This window comes from Arthroderma uncinatum (assembly GCF_011692745.1).
Source record: "Arthroderma uncinatum strain CBS 119779 chromosome Unknown scaffold2, whole genome shotgun sequence".
NCBI classification, from domain to species: domain Eukaryota; kingdom Fungi; phylum Ascomycota; class Eurotiomycetes; order Onygenales; family Arthrodermataceae; genus Arthroderma; species Arthroderma uncinatum.
In genome coordinates this window covers 1,768,075-1,794,951 of record NW_022983864.1, presented here as the reverse complement: position 1 = coordinate 1,794,951, position 26,877 = coordinate 1,768,075, and the positions used below count along the sequence as shown (strand labels likewise).

At 47.0% G+C, this 26,877-nt stretch overlaps 7 protein-coding genes across 7 annotated transcripts; 4 read left to right on the top strand and 3 right to left on the bottom strand.

Moving 5' to 3' along the window:
* Positions 1-1,094: 1,094 nt before the first annotated feature.
* Positions 1,095-3,487, bottom strand: GIQ15_02498 (leucine carboxyl methyltransferase 2; the record flags this gene model as incomplete). Its single annotated transcript, XM_033549915.1, has 4 exons — positions 1,095-2,632; positions 2,706-3,067; positions 3,158-3,375; positions 3,434-3,487. 4 exons carry the CDS (start codon positions 3,485-3,487, stop codon positions 1,095-1,097), a joined length of 2,172 nt encoding a protein of 723 aa, XP_033407076.1.
* Positions 3,488-4,190: 703 nt separating this feature from the next.
* On the top strand, positions 4,191-5,634 carry GIQ15_02497 (WD repeat domain phosphoinositide-interacting protein 2; the record flags this gene model as incomplete). The annotated part of the gene is made up of 4 exons (XM_033549914.1): positions 4,191-4,242; positions 4,310-4,464; positions 4,553-4,712; positions 4,775-5,634. 4 exons carry the CDS (start codon positions 4,191-4,193, stop codon positions 5,632-5,634), a joined length of 1,227 nt encoding a protein of 408 aa, XP_033407075.1.
* Positions 5,635-10,431: 4,797 nt separating this feature from the next.
* On the top strand, positions 10,432-11,100 carry GIQ15_02496 (uncharacterized protein; the record flags this gene model as incomplete). The annotated part of the gene is made up of 1 exon (XM_033549913.1): positions 10,432-11,100. The coding sequence occupies one exon, from the start codon at positions 10,432-10,434 to the stop codon at positions 11,098-11,100; it is 669 nt and encodes a 222-aa protein (XP_033407074.1).
* Positions 11,101-12,927: 1,827 nt separating this feature from the next.
* Positions 12,928-13,651, bottom strand: GIQ15_02495 (uncharacterized protein; the record flags this gene model as incomplete). Its single annotated transcript, XM_033549912.1, has 2 exons — positions 12,928-13,418; positions 13,528-13,651. 2 exons carry the CDS (start codon positions 13,649-13,651, stop codon positions 12,928-12,930), a joined length of 615 nt encoding a protein of 204 aa, XP_033407073.1.
* Positions 13,652-14,060: 409 nt separating this feature from the next.
* On the top strand, positions 14,061-16,325 carry GIQ15_02494 (uncharacterized protein; the record flags this gene model as incomplete). The annotated part of the gene is made up of 1 exon (XM_033549911.1): positions 14,061-16,325. One exon carries the CDS (start codon positions 14,061-14,063, stop codon positions 16,323-16,325), a length of 2,265 nt encoding a protein of 754 aa, XP_033407072.1.
* Positions 16,326-17,127: 802 nt separating this feature from the next.
* On the bottom strand, positions 17,128-19,555 carry GIQ15_02493 (uncharacterized protein; the record flags this gene model as incomplete). The annotated part of the gene is made up of 3 exons (XM_033549910.1): positions 17,128-17,256; positions 17,330-19,199; positions 19,260-19,555. 3 exons carry the CDS (start codon positions 19,553-19,555, stop codon positions 17,128-17,130), a joined length of 2,295 nt encoding a protein of 764 aa, XP_033407071.1.
* An 840-nt stretch (positions 19,556-20,395) lies between these two features.
* On the top strand, positions 20,396-23,117 carry GIQ15_02492 (arginine N-methyltransferase HSL7; the record flags this gene model as incomplete). Its single annotated transcript, XM_033549909.1, has 5 exons — positions 20,396-20,503; positions 20,569-21,196; positions 21,339-22,100; positions 22,188-22,858; positions 22,914-23,117. The coding sequence occupies 5 exons, from the start codon at positions 20,396-20,398 to the stop codon at positions 23,115-23,117; spliced, it is 2,373 nt and encodes a 790-aa protein (XP_033407070.1).
* Between the last annotated feature and the right edge of the window lie 3,760 nt (positions 23,118-26,877).

Sequence of the window (26,877 nt, the reverse complement as noted above, 5' to 3'; positions counted from 1 at the left end):
GCCCTGCCGCGGAACGATCGGGGATGCGACAGCCAGGGATGCAACCCTGATTCCGTGCTCGTACCCTAGGTACTCCCTCGTACTGCCTACATCTGAATCGTGCAAGAGGAAAAGGAATATGGTGTGGCTCCCGCCTAAACTCATCGTCTGGCCGGTGAAGGTAAAACCGACGAGTTATTGCGGGGGAAAGTGGGTTACACAGTTCGACGATCTGTCCTCCACACCATTTTAGGTCTCCCTGCCGCTGTATCTCCCTTTCAATCGCTGGCATGGTCGTCTGCTGGAAAACACATTTACGGCGACTCTGATGCAACCGGTGGAGACGCAGTGTGGAGCCAAGAGTGATAAGGCGAGGTGTCCAGGCAGTACCTCGTATACTTAGAATAGTACACCGCGGGGTCGCGTCGAATGCCAGGGGGGGAAATGCCTGGCCATTTTTGCATGTTGATGGACCAAGGGGCGAATGCGAGATAGGAAACATCTCCTGGAGGGCGGGGAGATGGACCGTTTCTTTCCCCTTCTTTTGACAGAGGGGGGAGCGACCATTACCTGCTTCTGTTGCTAGCCCTGTACTCCGTACGCTCGCACAAGCCGATAGGTGCAAATGCAGCGTGATGACTGACTCAGGTCATGCATGGATGGCAGATATCCAGAGAAGGAAACGACACGCGTGCTGGGTAACGCTGCCTGCTTGAGTTGGCAGTTGATAATCATCTCTAAGGTCGAGAATACCTCCCCATAATTTCCTGCCTTGATGAGCAGATTATGGGCGGATTCCGAACACAACCTATCATTCTTGCCGCAAATACCGCGATATATGCAGCGCTGAGAAAGTTCTTTTTCCTGAGGATGCATGGTATTTGATTCAACAATGTTGAAACGCGATCTTGTATCAAAATCCCGGTTAGAATATCTACTTTAAATCATTTGAAATAGATTATTGTAAGCATGCTTACCTTACGCATTTGTTCTGATCGTTGATTTAAGGTATTATGTACCTTATACCTTTGTGTGGGCCAGATATCAACCTCCTTGTACAATAATAGGATTCCTTGATTCATTCCGATGACGATGTATTAATCACCAACGAACTTTCAGTTTTTGAGACAAGAGGTGGTGGTGGGAGAATGGGCCATTAGTGGTGGATCGATATTCAGTGTTGTATGGGCATCAGAACTTGATACTGGTTGAATCATGCGCCATTCAATATCACTGCCCGACAAACCTCCATCCAACAACCACGTCCCGTTGTTCCAAAACGTGCCAAAAGCAAAACACACGGCTCCGCCACCTATTATCAAAATCCTGCCTCCGCCAACAGGCAGAGAACTATGACCGACTAGGAGGGGCCGCGGATGGGTGGGAGAAGTATCCACAGTGAACGGGAGAGGTGTATTATTGATGCTGCCGCATTTCAAGGCGGCTAAGTCAAGCGTTATGACCTCATACTCATGTGGGATGCATCCACCAGCAGAAATTCCTCCTATGACGACCAGCTTATTTTCAAGTTGATGTACCGTGGCTCCAAAACGTGATAGCCATACGGATATTTGTGGCAGAGATTTTTGGATTTGCAGTGTTTCGTCTGTCAGCTGCAGTGATACTTCCCCGTCATCGCTCATGGATAGCTGCCACGTCCAAAAGTCATTGAGCACTACACCATCCTGTGACATTCCCCCAAAAAGAATTCCTCTTCCACTGTCGATGCTAGAAAGTACGGCCCCAAACCGTGGACAGGGGCCACCGTGGGCGGCCAAAACCGTCCAGCTCTCTGTTTCGTCGGTCTTTCTCCACAACGCGAATTGTCCAGTAACTTTACCACCGGACGACTTACCACCGTAAATAAGTACGCCCTCGTCACCTCCCGGAAATATCACAGCGGTAGCGGAATGTCGGAAGCACGGTGTCAAAAGATTGATTGATTGGTGCCAGTTACCTCCCTCCATTAACCACGTATCATTGAGCACTCTAGATGGAGCGGTACGACCACCCACTAGTAAGCATCGACCATTGCCCAATTGTGTAATGGTGTGGCACATCCGTGCCGTAATTGTTTCTGGCGGTATATTTTTTGTAGTGATGCTAGATATGGCCGATGACGCATATAAATCCGTAGATGCAAGTCGAGCTTTCTGACCTAGCCCAGCATGAAATCCTATTTGGCCGTCCATGGCAAATAGAGCTCCAAAACGTTTCTGTCCCTTAAAATTGATGGGGAAATTAGGTATCAGGCGCAATGGGTAATCTTGTGACGTTAGGTTGGCTTGGATCGCTGTTTGCCGTGGGCTAACTTCCTCGGGTGCTAATGCTCGTGTGCTCGCCCTGAGCAAAAAGTAATGTGAAGCAAACAGAGCAAGTTCTTCCCATTCATCAAATGCCTCAAAAGAGTCAAGAGATACCCTTTTTTCTGAGCTTATGAATTCATGGTCACTCCAAGCTGCCCACAAACTTCTAGCGTGGGCTTGTTTCCAATTTGCGTTGATAAAACGTTGCTCCTGTTGCGATAGTGTGGGATAGACATGGATAGATTGGAGTGGAGCCCGCCATTTGGTAAAATGTGCCATCATCGTCTTCGCGAATGGGTGCTCGGGCCCGTCTGGGAAGAACTGCTCGAGTAGGCCAAACTGGGTATCTATGACGAGGTTAGTTAGTCACTTCTTGCCCCTTATCATACCACTATATATGAATGATAGCTCGTTACTAACCATCGCTCAACTTCACCGCCCACGCAATCAATGCATCCGCGGCCTTGACGTCCATGTAAGTTAGGGAGACCTCTGCAGTACAAAGTATTGAGAACTTGGAAGGATCTAGTTCGGACTTCAAAATCTTTTCCAGTTCCACAAGGTCCCCGAGGTCACACCCAATCCCGACATATTGTTTGCCTCGAATTAGGGGACCACCCTGATCAGCAAAAACGGCATCAGGAATAAGACTCTTGAGTTCAGCACTGTTTTGTATGGCATCCCATTTCTCGAGCATCAATTTATGATGATCAATATCAATAAACTTGACATTTTCACATAACTTGGGTTCTCGTGCAAGAAGCTGGAAGAGCAAGGGATCACTAGAAAGATGTAGAATTAGGAATTGGGTATCCATCATTGCATAGCTGGCTGAAAAGGCGTATCCAGGCAGAACAAGGGTTATCACATACAATCCACAACCGAAATTTATAACCAGTTTTGGGCGGCCTGTATCCTCTTTCAAAAACTCTAGAACAGTGTGTTCAATGGCATACATTCGTAGCCAGTATCCACGGTTTATCAGGGGGGCTCGCCGTGGGATGGTCATGACGAAATGCCGAAAGAAATGAGGTTCATCGTAATATATCCGCTCGACACTCCGTTTTGAGACGATACTGCTTCCATTCGTCTTATTCAAAAGGGTTAGCTCTATACGTAGAGAATCGCACATTCCAGGAATGGCTTACGCCCATAACCATGCCCGCTTCTTTCTCCGTCTGGAGCCCATTGGACTTCCCCATCTTTGCAGATTTTTACCACACCGTTTGATCGTTCTGTTAGTCGCAAAACCTCTCTAACATCACCTGCATAAGGCGCTGGATCTCCTATAAGGAAGGAAAAAGGTGGTGGAATGTAGTTTGAAGTGGGAGGAAGGAGAAAAAAGTTGCCAAGCCCCCCCGATAAACATTTTTAGCTTATCGATAATAACCACGTGATCTAAGCCTCAAAGTGTGATCCGTGCGTCCTTCCCGTGCGTCATATGACTTGCGCTAAACCCTTTTGGGCCAGGTACCTTGCGCCTGCGGATGACTTCGTCACTTTTCTTTCGCTCCTCACTTGACATTTTAACATCTCCCGTCAACATTCATCATCCAGCATTCCAACGCTCGACGCTCGCCATCTTGCACCCACACGCCAGCGCATTCCCACCGCTTATATTTGTTAATTACTGCTCGTTGAAGCTATAGGGCTTGTCGCATCTCACGATCACCTCTATTCGCGCATCGCTTGCCCAAACCTTAGACGCTATATGATGCTACTCGACCTGTACGCTTGACCTTTACTCCAGCCAGCTTGGAGACATATCTTTGGACTTTTCCAGAGATAGCAGCACCTCCTAGAGCGACCGGATCTTCCCCCCAGACCGAATCGCGCGGATACGCACGACCTCTATCCATTCACCACATATCTATTGGGATCCTCTGCGCAGCAGTCTTGCCCACCATGGCAATGAATTTTGTGACTTTCAATCAGGACTATAGCTATCTAGCCGTTGGTATGAGTCTCTTTCATACAATTCTCATTCGTATGAACGTATTCTTAACCAAACCGGGCGTTTTTAGGTACCTCCAAGGGCTTTCGCATATTTTCCACAGACCCGTTCGTGAAAAGCTATGAGACGAAAGAAGGCAACATTGCCATGCTAGAAATGCTTTTCTCCACATCACTTGTCGCCCTTATACTATCTCCACGACGACTCCAGATTACAAACACAAAGGTGAGCCGGTCATCCGCTTACTGAGCTGGAAGGATATGTACAAACTGTTTTTAGCGAAGCTATTGGCTAACCATCATCTCATCCACAGAGACAATCGATTATCTGCGAACTTACCTTTCCTACAACCGTTCTCGCCGTTCGACTAAATCGCAAACGACTGGTCATTGTTCTGGAAGATCAAATCTATGTCTACGACATCCAGACAATGAAACTGCTGTACACTATCGAAACATCACCTAACCCAAGCGGTAAGCCTACCAGCCAAGCAGCCGGATGTTAAACCGTATATACTCACCCAACGCCTCTTTAGCAATTTGTGCCCTATCTCCTTCGTCCGAGAACTGCTACCTCGCCTATCCTCTTCCTCAAAAGGCTCCGCCGCCATCATTCACTGCTCCAACCCATACTCCGCCAGTAAATTCGCACATCGCTCCCACAAGTGGAGAGGTACTAATATTTGATGCCCAAAAACTTGAAGCCATCAACGTTATAGAAGCGCATAGATCGCCATTATCGTGTGTTGCGTTAAATAATGATGGCACCCTGCTCGCTACAGCATCCGACAAAGGAACCATTCTTCGCGTCTTCTCCGTTCCCGATGGCCACAAACTATACCAATTTCGCCGAGGTTCCATGCCATCTAGAATATATAGCATGTCATTTAACATCACATCTACTCTACTATGCGTCTCGTCTGCTACCGAGACAGTCCATATTTTCAAACTTGGTCACCAAGGGACGACTGTCGCAAGCCCCGGCTCCCCCACCAGCGTGAATAGCCAGGTGTCGGCGAATCGTCCGTACGAAAAACCTGGAAACAACGGACCGGACATGGACGGGTTCTTGGGGCGCAAACACGACGGCACATTCATGGGCTTGATACGACGGACATCGCAAACAGTCGGAACATCAGTTGCGGCAACTGTAGGCGGATACTTGCCCAAAGGTGTAACAGAGATGTGGGAGCCCGCTCGCGACTTTGCCTGGATCAAACTTCCAAAACATGCTGCAGGTTCTCAGCAACCACGGCCTGGTCCCGTACGGAGTGTTGTCGCGATGAGTAGCAATACACCGCAAGTGATGGTGGTGACTAGCGACGGGGTTTTCTACGTTTTCAATATTGATTTGTCCAAGGGAGGAGAGGGTACCTTGATTAAACAACATTCGTAAGCTCAGTCCCTTGCACGAAGCGTGGAGCCTCGATTCTTCCCCGTTCCTGTTTGATTTGCAGCCACTAACTTCCTTTTTTTTTTAGGGTCCTCGATCCCAGCGACAGACTCGGATCTTCAACAGCAGATTACTGACATGGCCAGGCTGAAAGAATATCCAATGAGACGAAGACTGTATGAAGATAAGTACTAGCTATGGCGGGTTCGCGGGCTGCGGGTACACAGGAGGGCTAATCATGCCTATCACTCCATTTCTTTAAAACCGCCCCTTTTTACGGTTTCTTTTTGATGCTTGTTTGTTCCAAACCAGTTCACTCGTTTCTTAGCGAATTGCATTTTCCACTGCTGCAAGGGCGTTATCGTGAAATTTTATGCCTATTTTAGTTGTCTATATTATTGTACATCCCTGGTTGCCGGATGGCGGGATAGTTGAATTCCTCTGTATACTTGGCCGCTTATCCTGCTATCCTATCTATCTTATCTCTGAAGATCCCTTGCCTAAACGTCCTCCTCCTGCAGGGTATGTGTCTCTTTTGCTTTGAGTTCATCCACAATGACGATCGTAAATATAGGAACCCTTGGGATGTTTTATCTCTCGCCTGCATCAACCACAACTTCGCTTTACCTCCCGCTCGGGCGTCGATATCGTATATAGAAAAACCGGAGCTGCCATCGTTCTCGTTCACTCTCGAGCGTATGTCGTATTTCGTATCTCGTTTTCCAGGCGGCGTTTCTCGTGGGTCAAAGAGCTTCAACGCCCTGCGGTTCCGGTCCATTCAGTGCCGAACGCTGCTCGAACATGGGCATCCCGGATCCACGCAAGGGTTCGCCGGCCCTCTAATTCTTTGAATTATGGGCCTCTCCACAGCAGACCACGAATCCTCCAGCAGAGGTGCCGGCGGGATGCTACCCGTCGACCACCTGGACGTATCCCCGATGTTGGTTCTCGGCAAACCCGCCTGAAGCACCGATGTTACCGGGGAGTTTGATATATAAATCCCAATGGGACTCGCCTCCCAATGATCCTACATTGTTCCCAGCCCAAATACCCTTCCACAGTTGTAGGAGCGCTGTATACCGCTCATTCGATAGGATCGGCCGCCTGCCCACAAAATGAGCGTCCCATTGACGACCCTTAGCCAGGGCTGCTGCGTAGACTCTGGCCCCCCTCAGCCGCCTATGAGAGAAGGTATGTTTTGCACTCTATGCGAGAAATATTCTGGCAATCTATCATCTTATTCTGGGAGCAAGCAAGAGGTTGGTGCTGATAACTCGTTGCCACCAGTGGAGGAGGTGAACAGGCATTCTGGCACATCAATCACTTCGTCTCAGTCGGCAAATTTACCGAAATGGAACAAGCCATCTATCAATCTGTGGCGGTTTGCTGCTGCGAACTATACGTTCATCATCCTTGGTGCTAACGATGCTGCGTATGGGGTGAGCATACATAACTGTCATATGGTTGATATAAACAAGAACATGGCTAACTCGTTCTATTTTGATCCTGACTAGGCTGTGATACCTTATGTACGTATACTTGGGGTATTTCTATATCGACATGAGCTAATGAGAATTTCCATCCTAGATCGAAAAACATTACAACATTTCATACACTGTCGTTTCACTGATCTTCCTGTCACCTCTCGTTGGCTACGCAGCAGCAGCAACATTCAGCAATATGATCCATATGAAACTGGGCCAGCGTGGTATAGCATTCTTCGGCCCATGCGCGCATATATTGGCATATGTCGCCGTCTGTCTTCATCCGCCATACCCGGCCCTTATCGTCGCTTTTATGTTTGCTGGTTTCGGTAATGGCATTGCCGACGCAGCCTGGAACGCTTGGATAGGTGGCATGGCAAATGCAAACGAACTCCTCGGTTTCTTACATGGATTCTATGGCCTTGGAGGAATGCTAGCCCCCCTTATTGCAACTGCTCTGATTACCAAGGCTGGCTGGGAATGGTACGAGTTTTACTATCTAATCGCCGGTGCCGCATTTCTAGCCCTCATTTTCTCCCTGCCGGCATTTTGGGAAGCAACTGGATCCAAGTACAGGGCGGATAATGACGACGGCTCGTACGACGAAGTTAATACCAGCAATCCCGATGGCCATGGAAATAATATCAATGCATATACGACCCCTCCAAAGGCTAACAAGCTCATGGTCAAGATTCTGGGCAAGACCAGAATGGCCGAGGCACTGAGCAACCGGGTAACCTGGATTTGCAGCATATTTCTAGCGGTTTACGCTGGTGCGGAAGTCGGATTAGGAGGTTGGATCGTAACCTTCATGATAAACGTTCGAAACGGCTCCCCCTTTGCATCTGGAGTTACAGCCACTGGGTTCTGGTTGGGCATAACACTAGGACGAATGATTCTAGGGTTCGTCACCCCCAGATACTTTAAAACCGAGAAACACGCCGTCGTGTTCTACCTGGCTTGCTGTATCGGCCTGGACCTGATATTCTGGCTCGTCCCAAATTTTTACGCTTCTGCCATTTCCGTTGCGTTTATGGGCTTCTTCCTGGGCCCCCTGTTTCCAGCAGGTGTTGTCGCCGCGACGAAATTGCTACCCAGAAATCTCCATGTTGCCGCTATCGGGTTTACCTCAGCTATGGGTGCATCGGGAGCTAGTACGCTGCCTTTCGCCGTTGGTGCAATTGCTCAAGCCAAGGGAGTCCAGATTTTGCAACCGTTTATACTAGGAGTTTTAGTATTGTGCTTAGCTGTTTGGATGTGTCTACCAAGCCTTCCAAGGAGCAACATCCGCATATAAACTCCAGCAAAGGGATGGGGCTTGAGGGAGTAGGTGGCAATCTGGTGTCTCTTTTATTCATCCAAAGGACGATCAGGTGGATAGATGGATTACGATACGCATGACATACCAAATTTGTTTATTGATGGAACATATATATAAATATATATATAAACAATCCAGAGAAGCAGCTATTCATATCATCATAGTGAGTTTCAAGGTCCTCCACTTATATTGTTTCCCCTAACCAGAAGGTAAATGATCTGTATATCACCGTTAAGAAAATCTGTCTTGGGCGTTCTTTATTCTCTCCTCGGCTGAGCGGCTTCTTCAGTTTTGACAACAAACAAAGTCACCACCACCAGGGCAGATAGGATCTATCGACATATCTTAGGAATCACGCCAGATAAAACGGGGCGATCTACTTTCGACTCACCAAGGAGAACTGTTCCTGCGCACTCTCCTTTCCATTTGCATACTGCATTTTGCTTGCCGGGACACGGTGAAATCTCGCAGCCCCAGACGTTATCTGGATCGTAGGGGCATGCCCAGCTTTTCCGTCCTGCATCTCCCTGATACGCCCATCCGTGGTATCTGTTTGTGCATACGTTGTGATCTAGGCAGATGCAGCGATCCGAGTTCCATTCCCCGCTGCATCTCCCACCAACAGCTGCAAGCAAAGGGGTAGGTAGGAGTAGAAGGACAGGAAGTAGTAGCTTCATCTTGTCGAATAACCCTCTGTATATTTATATCTTGGTGATGAGTTGATTTGCTCGAGGCCGTCAGCGAAAATCGAGGAAACGAGTCATGAATAACAAAGCTGATGGATGACGAGGAATATATACTCCAACTCGATACTATTAATAGTTACAACGTGCCCTCTTGGGGTACTCGAGTGTAGCTGCAGCTCGTATTTCTCATATTTTCGACCTTTGCCGTATCTATGATTGGGCAAGATGCCATTGGCAATGGGTATCAGACATGATCTTCACTTGCGAAGCCTAATATTGCTCATCAGCCTCAGAATGGCCCTCGAGCGAATAGAGATGCTTCTGTCCGTTCGTCATGGTGAGTTGGCAGAGTAGATCGTGGGAACGAGGGTAAGCAGGAGAGTACTCCATACACAGCTGCTGCTGCATGAGTTGATAAGATATTAACTAATTAACCATAGAGATGGACTCATATTCCCATCACATCGTCATACTTGGGGGTGAGCCATGTACTTCGGCTTATATGCTAGGATTTCCAGTAGATTAACTACGAAAACAGCAATAGTTGTGGTACAGCGGCAAGCTAGAAGCATATCGGCTCTGTTGAAAGATATTAACCATGTTTCAATCGGCTGATGGGGTCCGTTTGCATCGCTTCCTTGCATTATTATAATTAACAGACAAAGTACAGCTTGATATAGATGCAGGTCTTAACACCGCTTCCGGCTTAGGCGGATTAAGGATCCTAGCAAGGAATATATCAATAGTCCACCCAACACATGCGATATCCCCGTAGGATCGTAGTAATGCCGTTAGCTTGCTCGCCCCACGGGATCAAGTTATATCTTCGTTTTGTCCAAAATACGAACAGATGGAGGATGACAGTGGGTCGGACTTTATGCCACGCGCGTGATATTGCGCAGTGCAACCTGGGAGGCTTATGTTCCATTTGCTCGCCAATAACAGTTTAATACTTAATTCCTCGCTGGCACGGTGGTAGCAGGCTTCAGAGGAGAAGGATGGCTAGACTTCCAGGGGAGATGGAGACAGCCAATAGATGTATACCGGCCCTGTTGGATGTTACATTTTCGCCATGCAGCATGGGATACAACCCATGTGCAAAATGTTAATATAGCTGCTTTCACCTTGTAGCTTGCTTCCTTTCATCTTGCAGGGATACCTATCCCGCTGCTACCGTCCAAGCTGCGAGGGTATCGGCAGCAGCTATAAAGAGATGCCCCGTCCGAGTCCATTCCCTGTAGTCCTAAATACCTCTTCTTCGTTCTCTTCCTGGATACCCTTCTCGAGATATTTAGTATCAAAGTAGAAAATGCGTTTCGACTCTATCCTCGCAGCAGCAGCTGTCATCAGCAGTGTCGTAGCCCATGACCCTGTTGTTGAAGTCCCCAGATGTCCCCGGCGTGTCTCCCTGGGCTTTGACAAGACAGTTCCTGATCAGAAACCATTCCCACGCACATCCGTCAAGCTCTGCTATAACACCAAGACCCTCAATCTCCAGTTCGAGGCCAAGGATGAAAAATACTTCTACTTCGACCCGGCACAAAAAACCAACGAAGACATCTGGAAGTATGAAGTAATGGAAGCATTCATCTCCACAGGCCATGCCGACCCTTCGACATATCTCGAGTTCGAAGTCAACCCCAACAACGTCACATACCAGGCGTTCGTCTACAACCCATCCAAGAATCGAGCAGAGGGTGCTCCCTTCGACCATGCCTTCATCACCGATCCTATCGCTGACGGCATCACATCCAAGACGTCGCTAGCACAAGCCGAGGGAAGGTGGTCCTCTGATGTCCATATCCCACTCGCTCTGTTTAACGTCGATACACCATGCGGCTCGAAGTGGCGCATGAACTTCTTCCGCACTGTGACATCCAAGGAGACCTATCCAGACCAGGTTTTGGGTGCATGGAACTCCCCGAACAAAGCAAGCTTTCATATAACCTCGTTTTTCAGGAAGCTTGTTTTTGTTTAATTCATTCTGCTGGTTCTGGGAATGTGCTTGTCTCTGGAAATATGCATTGGAGACACAATGTTATGGCCGTTAGTTTAGCACCGATGACCACGAGGACAGATGCATGTTGGCCAAAATATATCGAAATGATACACAGTATTAACAATGTGACTTGTGATAACTTCAAGAACTTTTCCTCCGTGGGAGCTTAAATAGTTACACATCACGTGACGTACTTGTTATTTTCGGCGTTTCTCATCATTTCTGGTTATTTTCAAGGTTGAACTTCGAGGAGGCCGTTTTATTCTCACATTGTCTAAATATTGCAAGTCCTTATTAAGAAATGGAAGTCTCGGAGTCGAGGAAGCATAATAAACCTCCTAGAAAGAAGGCCGTGAATCCTTCTCTCCAGGGGGCGATCAAGGCGTTCATCAACAACCATCTACACCCTTCATTCCTAACAGACCACAGCATCGATTCAGACTTATTATTATCTTCTGTTACCAAAAGATTCACCATTTATGAGCCACTCCTTCTGCTACCTCCCAACTTCTTCAGCAAAACACCTCAATGGGAAGCTTTTATATCTCTCTTAAGCCATAACCAACTTCAGGGTTTATACACTTCGATAGCGTCGACCTTCGCACCCATGGGTGTAACCCATGTAGCAGTAAATGCTCCAATTTCCCTTACTACAAATAATGGAAATGAGAACAGGGTCCGGGGTCCGACTAATCTTACCCCTTTATATGGCGACTTTGGCCCCATACTGTCCTCTGGAGACCAGCAGATACATCCCTCAGAGTCCGACTTCCAGCAAGCGTTTTGGGTCAAGACAGTACAAAATTCCCGAATAATACAGATTTGGGCGCCTTTATATACAATGTTCAGCCGCGGAAACGTTGTGGAAAAGGCTCGAATACTTGGGCTAGAATCAAAATTTGATGGCTTGAACGAACAGCATCTTCGTCAGCTTCCGCAAGAAATATCGATCATCGATATGTATGCTGGAATCGGCTATTTTGTGTTTTCTTACCTGAAAATGGGTGTGGCTAGGGTGTGGGCTTGGGAGCTCAATGGCTGGTCTATTGAGGGCCTGCGTAGAGGATGTGAAGCAAATAAATGGGGGATTAAAATATTGGAGGTGGACAGTGAAGGCAGAGTTAATGGAATCGATGACCTGATTGACAAACTAGATGATAATAACCTTAGAGTGGTCGCTTTCCATGGCGACAACTCATTTGCAGTCAGGGTTATGCAAGACCTGAAAGCCAGACTAGAGGCGAAGAACATGTGGAAGCGGATAAGACATGCTAACCTTGGCCTTTTACCAAGCTCAAGAGACACTTGGGGTGCTGCCGCGGCCTTGATAGATCCCGAAATGGGTGGATGGATTCATGTGCACGAAAACGTCGATGTACGTGAGATACCCGATAAAAAATTATCTATTGTTGCGGAATTCCAAAGGCTACAATCAAAAAGCGAGGAACCCTCTGGGCGGCGTGTCCCAAGTCATGTTGGGTGTTCCCATGTGGAGGAGGTGAAGACCTATGCACCAGGAGTGATGCATTGTGTTTTCGATGTACATATCCAACCTATAGATCCTATAGGAGTGCAAGGAGAGAAGGAAGGTTAGGTCGTGTCATCATTTCCGGATGGAATTAGACACCCCTCCGGAATAAAACAAAACAAAATGTGCTATATAGTTGGCATTGGGAATCTATCAGACATGCGAGGGGAAACATACTACATTCTCGTTCATTCACACATACCCATTAACTGGGTGAATATACTTGGAATATTCCACAGTATATAGAAAGGAAACACCAAACTTGCCAAATGGCAAGGTTATGGGCTCGGGCTCTTCAAAAATTTGGCCGGAATATTGGCAACCACGATATCCATGCTCTCCAGCTTGTCCAATCTCAAGCTTTCGGCATACTCTCTATCGTGTTTCTTAAAGTGTTCAATATCCTCTGGGTGCGTCAAGTCCTCTTCCTTTGCGTCATCCCCATGGTATTTCTCGAAATGGTGGATTTCATACTCGTACTCCATATCACCATGGTGGCCTGGCCCAGTCCCAAAATCGGGCAATTTTTTGCCCTCCTTCGAAAGCCGTACATAGTCGTTAACCGAAATCACCCCTGTTTTTAGGGGGTCGAAAATGTTGAAGACCTCCCGGAGGATTTGTTGTTTTCGTTCTTCGGTGAGAGCAGCATTTGACTCGTCATCTAGGCCGTACGTTCGCCGGACCTCATCTGTTGTCCATACCCCTGAATTATCGTAGTCGTGTAGTGTAAAGAAGGATCTCGCGTCGAATGAATTGATGTGGTGCTCCTCTGTTATGTTGGTCGGCGGTTAGCGGGGGATGTAATTCGTTTCATTCAAAAATAGCTGGAGGAGGAGCATTCGGGCTTTCAAAAGCCATCAATAAATGCAGTATCTCACCTATCATATGCATCGTTGGCCAGTCTAGGGTCGAGTAGTCTTGTTTCTCGCCATGGTTTTCGTGTGCGTGGATGAAGGGGGTAAACGCCAAGACGGTTAACAGTATACTCCTTGCTTTGATCATTGTGAAATATGAATTGCAATGGCGAGACCCTTCTATTGTTTCTATTGCTGCCGTATCTTTCCCGTAGATCTGATAGATGGCCGGTGAAGCTACGTTACACTATGCGGCCTCCTTCGCCCTGAGCTTGTTTGGCTTGTTTGCATCTATACTGGTTGCTTATGTAATTATATTCGTCAAAGTCAATTTTGTTGCATTTCCGAATATCAAGAGACCGGAGGAGGGCTGATCATGAATTTCTATATCGATGCCACAACCAGCCCTCCAAGCTCGCCATTGACACTTACGACAAGTATTCCTATACCCGCAGAGGCCAAATGATGTCTTTCATTTAGGTCCCGACCCGCCAATTCCGCTGAGACGCCGCCCATTTAGCCCTTGCCCTCCTTCAATGCCGCTCCCTATCTGACGCATGATGCAAAGTCTTTGGCCGCGGGCCCAGCTACAGGCCTATGCCTGTCGGTGTAGCTCCTGCTTGAAGAGCTCTACATCCAATGCTGCCTCCAACCGGACTGTCTCCGCGGCAAGTCGACGACGGATGCTGATAGGAAATGGCGTGACCGGATTTTATGCTACCTTGTTTGCAACGGCTGTAGCGTGGGATACTAGTGTGAAGACAAGGAAGCGGATTGAAACACAACTGGAAATTGAGGCCGTGAAGGCAGAAGTCGAGGCGTTCGAGCTCGACCAACTTCGACGATTGGAGGCCCTGGCCTCGAGGAGAAGGGCCCGCGCATCAGCCCCATCACAACAAAGGAGACAGTTTAGCACGTCCACAAGGCCCTATCAGCGGCAGTACGGGCATCGCCAATTATCGAGTCAGGCCACTGGAGCAAAACATCAAAACCCGGAAGCAGAGTCATTTGGTAGGCCTTGTGTCGACGAAGAGACCGATAACTCCGTGGCACAGCAGGAACAACCACTCTCCAGGGACTTGTCGAATTATGAGACTGATGTAGACCCGAGGTCTGAGGCGGAAATAGAGAGATATGAAAGCGACCTTTCGCTTAATGACATTCTGCGACAACGAGCGATTCTACGTCTGGCCGCACGACAACTCGCAATCAAGATGATACTGCGGCCCGCCCTGGCGCATCTATACGGGGGAGTACCATTTAACTCACGAACTTCTTGCATCCTCCCAGATATCGAAATAGAAAAGCTTTTAGCGGAACTCGAAAATATTCGGATCAGGATAGCGAAGCTTAGGAGTTCAAGAGATGCGTGGTTTGGCGACTTGGCGAGAAATATCACAATAGTGGAGCATGAGAAACTGATCGCGGAGAGAACTGCTTTAAATGAGGAACTGAAGCGAATGTACAGGATGTACCAGGACGACGAACTCACATCCCGGGACATGCTTATAAAAGTTGCCGAAAACATCCTGTCATCTGAGGAGCCATTGTCGCGATTTTCGGTGTCTTTATTGATAAGAATGTTTGGTCGATCAAGGCAAAATGATGTGGTGAACATGATTATCGATTCGATATTTCCGAACGGCCTTATTCTCGGAGAAGGTGTCATTATAGCAACTATAGACTTCTTCAACAAGTCAAAAGATCTATATAGATTCGACGGATTCTTGAACAGGCTGTTAGGAGGAAAGCTGCTACGGGTACCACAGTATTGGAAACTCACGACTATTGGTGGTATTGAGATTCCTGTACCACCAAGGGGCTCTGGTAGTGATCGTTCAATCCTGAGTGTTCTCGTATCTTCTGCCCTTGGCTTTAATCAGCCACAGAGAGCGGATGCCTGGCTTGCCGTCATGCGATACCGCGGCTATTCCGATACTCCCCAGATATTGGGGTCATACCTACGATTTTACTCGCTGCGCCAGGACTGGGTTAGAGGGGGCCACCTGCTACTGAGGTGTGTCGATTACATCGCATCCACTGTAGCGGACGATGAAGGTGAATTTGAACGCCTAATATTATATATGGCTGGCTTTTGCATCTCTTGTGGCAAGGAGAGACTCGGGAAGACGATAGTGAAAAAAGCGGCAATTCACGGTATCGATTGGCAAGACGCCTACAACTCCACAGATGAAAGAATTGTCATTTTATCTACATTAGAACGCTGGCGTGCGGCCATGGAGTTTCCGAAAGTGCCGGAATCTAGATTACCAATTAGTGAGAGGCACAAAGCGTTTGCAGTGAGAGTCAAGGAGAATATCGAGCGTGCAGTATCGGTGACCGAATGGCAGAAAACATCACATCAACAAAGAATCGACCGAGTTGTGGACGAAATCAAATATTCGGAGTTGGCCATTCGCGACCTGGGGTTTGGGGTGGAAAAAGAGCGTCACAAACAGGATATGAGAAATCTACACCTCAAACTATCCCAGCCAAGCCAGAGCGAATCTATCCGTGAAAAGGTTCACTTTCTGGATGTATCTATACGCGACATTGCCTTGGAGGTTGAACGGCAAACGCGCAAAGCGGAAATGGCGGCTCTCAAATCACAAATGGATCTGATAAAGGCCATGATGTCCCACAAGGTCTCGGCCCCAGATACAGAATCGCATGAATCGCCATGCACAACCCGCGAATTCACAGCCTCCAAAGCTTCATCGTTGGTCCCTCCGACTAAAATTGAGCTGCAAAAGCAATCTAAAAAAAGGTCGGCTCCTCGGATCAAAAAGGTTGCATCTGTCGGCAAAGGTATACATCCCTAATGATGGTATGCCGCACCAAATTTCTCTGTCTAATTAATCACTATACCCACTCCATATCTTACTCTATTTTCCGCATCATGGGCGTCCCTTCATTCAAGCCTCTCTTATCGATCTCCATCCATGGTAACTGACAGGATATTTGTCATTTGCCAATAACCTATTGTATACTATTTGCTCTACGTTGGGATATTTGGGTGATGATATATGCCTTTGAAACTTGGTTATTTGTATTATTATCATGCGGTTGGAGTTTTATGCAGGTGGATATTGCCCCAAGTAAAATCAGGATCAAGGAAGGGATCCAATTATCATGTATTTATAGATTCAATCGAAGGTTGAGCCCACGGCCATGGATATTTCACATTCCTTTCTCCCATTGTTTCCGTAGATCTAAATTACTACGATAACAGGTTGACGAATAACCCTATAAAGGATGGTTGTAGGAATTGAACGATTGTTTATGTATTCATGATGGCTTTATCACATAATTCTATCAACTCCTCCTGCTTCTGTAGATGTGAAAGGAACCACTTGGCCAATTGGGTACGAGATACAAACATGGTCTATTTTTCTGAAGGGTAATAACGCCGTTGCCATTAATTTCGCGCACCGAGAAGGCACAACCACCGATTAAATGCAAGCGCTCTGACTCGTGGATTTTTTTTATTCAAATGCTGAGAGATGGTCGTAACTAAGGTAGTAAAACAACTGATTGATATCAGTCCGTCCTGCTCCTAGGCTATCCTCGGCTACTCTGCGTGTAGAGGTGGTGTAAAGGTAGCGTATGTGTACGTATCCCCATTTATCGTTTCTTGCTGACATCAGATCTCATTTTCTCCTTACGAGAAAGTCTTTCTCCAGCCCGAATCAACGCAGACCGAATCTCTCCTTTTGGGAAACTGGATATGTCATAGTATGCAGGAGATATATCCTATAAAAGTGAAGCACGAGTTAGGAGACCGAAAGCAAACTTTAGTGGTAATGAAGGGAACGTAGGAACTCACCAGCAACCATTCTCCCTTAACCGCCGTAACCGTTCTAATGAAGCTCTTCGTTGTCAAAACAAACTCATTATACAAGACCCATTCCGCTTCGTATCCTAAGACGGTGCTAGGATGTAACAAAACTGGCTCATTGTTATCCTTAACTGTGCGGTACAAGCTCTTGCCTTGACTCTCCTTCTTGGCAACTTGCATGAAAAATCCAGCAACCAATGCACGACGAATATTTTCGTAATATTTCTTATCTTCAAATGGAGTGGATACCAATTCAATCTCTTCTCGTTCCATTATACGTTGAAGTTGTAGTCGTACATTGTCGGCGGACTGTAGGGCTCGGAGGGAAAGGAAATGATCATGACACCATTGTCGGGGGTCAGCCTGTGCTTCTGGGCCCTTGAATGCATGATATGCGTTAAGGAGCGTGAGATGGTCGCCATCTGGGTGAGCGAAGAGAGCCTTCATTTCATCAGCACGTTTTCGCTGTGCTACCGGGCGAACGAAAATCTGAGAGACCGAAAGTAAGGAGGTTATTGAGAGGATCTCATTGGAGCAGTAAAACTCTGGTGAGCTTATCAGCATCACAGCTAGGGCGGGATCCAAGGGGAATTCTGACGCCAATCGGCCTAGCTCAGTAAGATCTCCATTATCATCCAAGCATGCTAAGTAGTTCAGCTCTTCCAGCGCGCGCATCAACGTCTCGGGAGCCGGAGGGTCCATAAGATCAAAGTGAACCAAGTCCTCGATACCGAGTTTTTTCAAGTCCAAGACGGTAGAGGATAAATTTGAGCGAAGGACTTCTGGGTGTGTTTGTTCGATAAGCTCCTTTTTGAATGCGCCTTCGGTATATAGACGGAAGCACTTTCCAGGTCTTGTACGACCAGCACGACCAGCACGCTGCTGGGCTGATGCTTTTGAAATAGGAGACACAAGAAGAGACTCAACACGAATGCGCGGGTTATATACCTTCTGCTTCGAGAATCCAGGGTCTACCACGTACACGATACCGTCGATGGTAAGCGAGGTCTCGGCAATGTTCGTGGATATAATGCACTTCCTTCCAGGTCGTCCCTTTGGCTTTCGCGGTGGTGGTGCAGGTTCGAATATGCGTTGCTGCATTGCTGGAGGTAGAGAACCGTATAGAGGATACACTTTCATCGGCCCAGCATCTACTTCACGGATCATCTCGTCTACTTCGAGAGAAATCTTGCGTACAGCATCTTCAATCTCTTCTTCTCCCGTTAAGAAGAGCAGTATATCGCCCTCTGGTTCCGTCGCATGGATTTGTAGAACTGTGCGAATTGCTGCTTCAACATAATCTTGTTCTGGCTCCGGGGTATAAAATATTTCGACGGGGTGAGTTCTTCCCGGGACCGCTAACAATGGCGCATCGGAAAAGTAGCGTTGGAACTTTTGAGCATCCAAAGTGGCCGACATAATGATGAGTTTCATATCTGGCCGGCGCAGAACGACCTCCTTTAAAAGACCCATGAGGACATCAGTTGCCATTGTCCGCTCGTGAGCCTCGTCGAGTATGATGGTACTATATCGCTTAAGATCGTGATCGTGCATAGCTTCTCGTAGCAGCATACCATCCGTCATATATTTCAGTATGGTTTTGGAACTTGTCTTGTCTTCGAATCGAATGCTATAACCAACTTCCTCTCCGAGTTTAACGTCCATTTCGTTGGCGACTCGCTCGGCGACTGACATGGCAGCAACACGTCGTGGCTGGGTACAGGCAACCAGCTTTCCGCGAAATTGGGGGAGGTCATCGTAGAGCACGAACTGAGGAATCTGGGTAGTCTTTCCGGAACCAGTTTCACCAACGAAGACGAGAATTTGCGATTCTTGGTAGAGACGTAAGAACTCATTCCTGCTTGAAAGTTAGTACTATGACTTTAAAATGTGAGAGATATCAATACGTTGAACGTACCTCTGTGCATGAACTGGAAGATCGCGACGAGTCTTCAGAATCGATACATATCGGCTTGAGAATGGTCTGCCTGTGAATGGATTTACACTTGCACTTTCAACCTCGTTTGCCATCTCAGCTGTCGTTTCGTGTCTCTTGAAGCCTGAAAGAGGCGACGTATCTCCGAATCCATTTGTCGATGTATGCTCATCTTCGTACATGTGCGCCAGGTAAGGGTTTGATCGAGGATCCATTTCCGCTGTCGTCTTTAGTCTTTTCGCGCGAGAGGTATTCTCGCCATCTGTTCTGGCCGCCATGATAGCTGGATATTGTATAAGCCGTCCGCTTCCTTCACTTGGAGACAGGGCAGCTTGTTGGGTGTTCGTGTGCAAGATGATGTCTTGTTTCGCTGCCTTTTTTTAAAAAATTGTATCTATCAAACTGAAATTTTGGCGGCAGGCCCAGATAGGAAACTCTATTGGCGGAGATACCCTATCTGTTGCTTAGTCATAGTTAATTACACTGTATTTACCACTTTCTTTACCGTCGTTGGCCAAAAATACAGAAATTTAGGGTGGTTTCACTTAGTCAGCTGGAATTTATATCTTCCGCTGTGAAATCTAAATACCAGAAGCCATTCACTATTCACTAGACGAGGAGAGGCACCATAGAGAGATAATATACATGTATCTTGACTGTCTAACACGGCTTAAGCTCTGTAAATGAATAACTGTGCATCAGATGAAATCTTGACGCTCTACATCTGCAATGACAGGATAGGAAAGTAAGCCGAGCGCGGCAAACCTGCCAAGTCCAGCGCGCCCACCACAGAACTTTTTTGCTTTTTGGTCTCCCCGCGATGGCTTCATTTTTTGGTTAAATATCAACATCTCAGCTATCCCGAGCGCTGGGTAATCATATGCGCGCTGAGCTGGGAGTAGCGTTGGCTTCTGTACTGCGGCCCTGAGTTGAAGCTTGAAGATTTGCTTTACGATCGCAGTCTTGACATCAGCTCTTATTGCTTCACCCTTGTGAACTAACTAGCTGGAGCTATCAGAGCTGGTGGGCGACTCTAACAGGACTCACTTTCTCAACTATACTCAAATTACGCTGATAAAAATTGGCCTGCCGCGTTTTCTACACTGTATTTGAGGAAGATGGCCGATTCAGAGTGGTCTCCGCCAACGTTTACCGTTGGCCAACATGAATCTGAGAGGAAAATACGCATCACCAATGAGATATCTCAATTGGCTCATGATGGTGGCGTATGTTTTAACTCCTGTTTCTATGTCATTCGAATTTCAGCGGCCTACCTCTAACGGTTCTTTAGTATGATATGCTTACCACCCCAGTAACAACACCGCATTTCCAATCGCGGGTCCTTTCTCTACTCTCTAGCCATCTCTCCAGCTCACGACAGCCCGTCCAGGACCCAACTGGCACCTTCTTCACCTCTCGCAACACTTCGCCTCTTAAAATTCCCTCGTTTACGACAGCAGATACAAACTTGAGACCTGATGGAGCCAATAGCCATGTGGTTGCCGTCTCAAGTCGATGGATTGACCTTTGCTCCCCAGACCCTCTGATTGCCGATATATCCCGCCAAGTTTTGCTTTTGGAACTTGCCTATGCTGCCTTTTGCGGAGCTCATTATGCTCTTATTCATGGGCCGAGACTACATCACGGGAACTTGCACGGAGATGGGCTAATATACTATGCACGAGCAATCCAGGAAGTTTTGAATACTGCACCATATATTCGTGTTAATATTTGGCTACCCGTGGTTGATAGTCCCGAGTTGGAAACAAACGAAATGGGAGACCTTTCTCCGTTTGCAAGGCGCGAGTATTTGGACAACTCTCAACCAGAAGTATCTCCAAAATTGGATATATTTGGAACGTGGGATGCATGGAACATCATTAGGAAAGTTTGTAAATACCACACCAGACTCGTCGTAGGTAAGGATAATAACATTTTACCCGTTGATATTAAACACCGATACCTTGCTTTGCATTGCTCTTTGTATTGTGTTTCTATATCTTCATTCTGTAACATGCTTGAAGCCTTGATGATTTATACTAATATATGCATCCAATCTAGCACTGTCACTGCCTCGACAACTTCCCCCATCAACAGTGCAATCAAGATGGTTATCAGAACCTGTTCGCATTATTACTTTGGCGAGCGCATCGTTCGTGAAGAACCAGAAAAGCTTCCCTGTACTCAGCAAGGCACACCAGTCGTACATCTTCCGCGCCATGCGTGGTGTACCGCCGTGGATTTTCCTATGCGATGTCGGTCCCATTCCAGGGATAGAGAAGATGGGGAACCATGCTCCAACCCCAGCTGAAGCAGCTCGATCTCCAAAGAAAAAAGAGGATATAGTACCTCATCTATCGTATATACGAAATTTAGAGCAGAAGCAGCCACATTGGACACGTGTGGAGAACTTCACTCTTGGATATCAAGACTATCTACAGGCTCCGCTACAGCCGCTTACAGTCAATCTCGAGAGTGTCACATATGAGGTTTTTGAAACAGACCCGGTGAAGTATGAGTGGTATGAGCGAGCCATTGCTAAGGCTCTGAAGGACTGGGCTCTGGAAAAGAAACCAACATCTAACCCTGATGGTCGAGTGGTACTGGCTGTTGTCGGTGCTGGGCGTGGACCTTTGGTTTCAAGGGCAATTCGTGCTAGTGTTGAAGCTGGTGTCGATATAAAATTATGGGCCCTGGAAAAGAACCAGAACGCATTTGTCCATCTCCAGAGGCAAAATGAGGCGGTATGGGGTGAGAGTGTGACATTAGTGCACTCTGATATGAGAAGCTGGAAGGGACCAGGTCGTGAAATCCCAGCTCAAGGTACGTTTATCATTCTTACTTAGTTTCTATTAGAAACCCATGCTGTCGCGGATATTCCTTTCTGTATCGTACTAACGACATATCTAGATGTTGCCGCTGAAAATGGGAAGCCTTCCATGGTTCATTACCCAGTCGATATCATTGTTTCCGAACTTCTAGGTTCTTTCGGCGACAATGAACTATCGCCTGAATGTCTCGATGGTGTTGATCATCTTTTAAATCCAGTTCACGGAATTTCCATCCCAACTTCATATTCGTCGCATATTACACCGATTTCGGCTCCCCGCCTTTACGCAGATATTCAAAATCAAACTATATCAAATCCAGCAGCACCAGAGACTCCATATGTTGTCATGCTACAGGCCTTTGACTACCTTTCCACCGCTCCCTCAATTCGTTCTAGTTCCGGTAGCGCCTCCACGAGCACCGCGACGCTGACTTCAAGCTCAACTCCATCTACAACACCACCACCCATTAAAGAAGTCGATACACCGATAATCAAAACGGCCTGGTCATTCTCGCATCCGAATCCAAATCTACCAGAGGAGTCTATGTCTTCATCTAGGCCCTCTAATTCCCACAACACTCGACAAACGCGACTTACTTTCCCATGCAGTGTCGGTGGAACGTGCCATGGTTTGGGAGGATATTTTGAAACAGTGTTATATGGAGACGTCGAGCTGTCTACTAATCCTCTAACTATGGATGCCAAAAGCAAAGATATGATAAGCTGGTTCCCTATTTACTTCCCTTTGAAGGTATGTGATCTAGTAGTGAACTAAACACGGAGTTATACTAATTTGCCTCTGACAGAGCCCAATATATGTCTCTGAAAATTCCGATATCGTACTGACCATGTTTAGACAAACAGATGATCGGAAAGTCTGGTATGAATGGATGGTTGAAGTATTTATGTATCGGAATGCTACAGATATGCGTGGAGGAGGCCAGTCTAAACGGATACGGGTTGCAATGAGTGACATCCACTCTAGTATCCGAGATGGATGTTTGATGTAAAAAGATATCTGATGAGCCCACTAGTTTAGAAGCTATACGCAAGTACCATGGCCATACTTTAAAATTAGAGAATAAACGTGGCCCAGTCAAATGACCCAAGGTTAAATGATATTGAAAGGGGCTATCAAAAAGTTAGGGTGAGACAAACTAACTAATTGAGCGTTGTAGAGCTGTGTAAATAATGACCATGTATCAATATAAACCCTCATAATACTGATTCAATGCAGTGATATGGGGTATAGCTCTAAGGGAAGTTGCCCGTTCTTTGACCCCTCGAAAAAAGTAGGTTCAATTCCATTCAATAACCAAAATATCTATGTCTAGGGTAGCTCGCCAGGGTCGCATTTTCCCCGAGGAATTCTTCTGGGCAGATAAAACGGTGTAATATTTAGGCATCACGTCCCGTTAGCCCTTGTCGAATAGCAAGGACACTGTCGACAATCACTGCGTCGATACCCTCGTTGACTTGGATCTGTAAACTCGGCAAATCGCGTGGTAAGTGAGTGTGACACACAATAAACAAGGTATGGAAATATGGTACATACCTTGACATTAGCTGGATCGTTATTTATAGCCCCATATGAAACGCAAACCAGGCCTGATTCTTTAACAACCCTCACAAGCCTGGGGCTGAGGACAAGCGGCTCAGCATTCGTGACCAGGCCTAGTAAATTCCATCGAGATGCGAACCGGATAGCTTCTTGGAGACTGCTGGCTCTAATATCGCAAACAGGGCTTACTCCCGAATCGGTAAGGAACAGGACAGGAATTGAAGGTTGTTTGAAGGAAAGAATGAGACAAATGTCCGGGTTGAAGGATGAAAAGATCATGTTTCGCCCTTCACCATGATCGTAGACTATGCGGAGAACGTTGTCAACAAATGAGTTGAGTTCCACGGCATACTTGTCCATTTCTTCCTCTTCACTCTCGTGAAGCATAGGGTATTCTAATAGGAACAGCAGGGTTAGTACCAAGACCTAAGAGTTATCATTGGTACATGGAAGAGTGACTTACTTAGCTCCATGTTGAAGCCAGCGGACTTTGGTAGCTCCTTAAAGAGACCTTCAAGGGTTGCAAAAGGTGCTTGTATGTGATCACCTCGGGAATTCCCTTTGAAGCCCTTCTTTTTGAAATCTCTAGTATGCTTCATTCTCTCGCTCAAATTGGGCACGTCTAGCTCTTCTCCAACAGACATGGACCGTGGTCGGGTCTGCAAATAGCGTGGAAATCCGTCATCTGATGTAGGTGGTGTTCCCTGGTTTGAGGTTTGTTTTCCCGCTGGCTTTCGGCCATCACTGATATGAAGGAACTGTATAGTGATATCAGCTTCCGCACATTAGGAGACCCTCAACACGGGATAAAAGTACCTGCTCCAATGTAAGAGTATGAACTGGCGCATCGATTCCAGTTTCGCTGACAAGGAAGTCATGATAAATCACCGGAACATGATCCTTGGTCAGCTGAACGTCTTCATTCCCACTCAGTCAGTACATAATTTAACGGTGAGAAGATGATGGATTTTCCTACCAAACTATAATTGAAGAATTAAGGATCAGTAAACACGGACAGCATCGACGAAGGGAAGGAATGGCAATGCTCACCTCAACGTACGACGCTCCCAAGTTTGCGGCCGCGATAAATGACTGGGACCGCCGTTAGGAAAATCAATAACTTTCAGTAGATTTGCGACACACCTGAACAGTATTTTCACCCAATTGCAACGAACGGCGCCCAGCGATATTTTTTCCGAGACCTTAAAGCACATTTGTTAGGCCTAAACGACCCTTATAAGGGCAATGTCAAATTACCTCTATGACCAATCACCATTGGGGATGCAATAGTCCTCCAGTAAGTCTGATCCTCCGTAACCGACATTTTGGGATGGCTGAATGGGGTAATGACTAGGAAGTTGAATGTAACGGAGCCTATGATGTCAAGCGTCTTCGCAGCAATTATCGGAACGACAAAATCGCCCTGTAAGTTGGTTCGATTGGACCCAACAGTCGGCTTAAAGCTGGATAACAAAGCCACACCTCGACCGAAGACTTGGTCCTTAGAGCCTGCATATGTGGGGACTAGATCGAAAACAATTTTGGTCTTGGTAGAATCGGTAGTATGAAATACGATAGGCTCTGTTGAGATGTTGTCTTGAACTGGCAAATCGATGATTTCTGGTTCGCCATGAGCACCACTAGCAGAAACAACAATCGATAGCGCGGTATCAAGTTGCGTTAAATGGGCATCCGCCATCGGAATGCGTTCAAGGCTAACAGGGTCTGCGGTCTTCCTCATATCCATGGTTCCGAGACTGACTAGGATCATGCTCTCATCTGTTAAGTAACGATGACCAAAGGTTTTTACCGCGTCAGCTGCGCGATCGCTCGAATTGCGGTCATTTAAGGAGGATTGAGTTGGGGGAGATGAAGATACCGGCGATTGCGATACAACATCTGACTCAACGCTCCCATCGGAGGAAGCCATGGCCTCGTCCAAATGGCGGGCGATATCTATATGGCCTCTGAGAGTAGCATGTTCCTTTGCAGTCCACCCAGACGAATCAGCTACTTCGATATTGGCCCCGGCATCAACCAGCAATTTAACGACATTCAAATTCCCATCCACGGAGGCAATGAAGAGTGGAGTCCACGAGTAGGTGTTCTCTGCCAGTTCAAGGTTGGCCTTTTGTTCATCAGAGCCTTTCAAAAGCGCAGCAGCACACTCAGCGTGGCCAAATCTCGCTGCAGCATGGAGAGCCGTTTCTCCCTGTTCGTCTTGGTAATTGATATTCACTCCTGCGTCCACCAATAGATGGACAATATCGACGAAGTTCGCCTTTGTAGCAAGAGCGAGGACAGCACTAGATTTTAAAATATTCCTTCGGATTGCTGTTATATCTTGATTGCTGCCTTTCCAATTCTCAGAATCAAGGAGCGCCTTCGTCGTTAGGGGGTGACCACCAACAACGCTCAAGTGGAGTGGTGCCATGCCCTCTTCGTCCTGCCATAAAGGTCCATCGATACCCTCTGAGACATCGAACATATCCCATGCTTGGAGATGCTCAATTATCACCTCACAGACGACTTTGAATCCATATTGAGCTCCAAAATGCAGGGGAGTCTTTCCAGAAAGATCTCTAGCGAGAAGTGCAGACCGTTGGTGAGGAAGTAAGTGGTCAAGCAGGTATTGTAAAAATACCACAATAGGACTATCACGCCCAAGGTGAGTTGGTTGGTTTGATTCCATTACTACTGGCCTCTGGGGTTTTAGTGTTGGGGTAGCGGCAGGGGTGATATAGTTCGAAGTCTCGACTGGGAAATTCAAAACCGTAGGAACGGATGCTTCAGAGTCAATAGTAGACTGTGATCGGCCAATTGAGATGACCAAGCGGTGGATGCAATTTCGTTTGTTAATATCGTCTTCTTCCTCAAGAGAGTTGACTCGTTGCAAAAGGGCAACAAGACAAGCTTTAGAACGGTAGAAAATTGAACGTTGTAGCAACGACATTAAGACCTTCGCGTATACTGCCTCTCCCAGCCCATCGGCCGCGACCTTTAGCGTTGGCAGTAATTCAAGGAGAATGTGGGTGTCATCGCGGCTGAGGGCATCATCTACAGCTAGCAGTAAGCTGGTTGGGAGGTTGAGTATTGTTCGAGAAGATGTTTTCTTCAACGAGAGTGCAGAATGGGTCGAGCTATTATCATCCATGACTTTCTCATGACCGAGTCCAGATAGCCACTCATTGATGGAATTCACAGAGCTT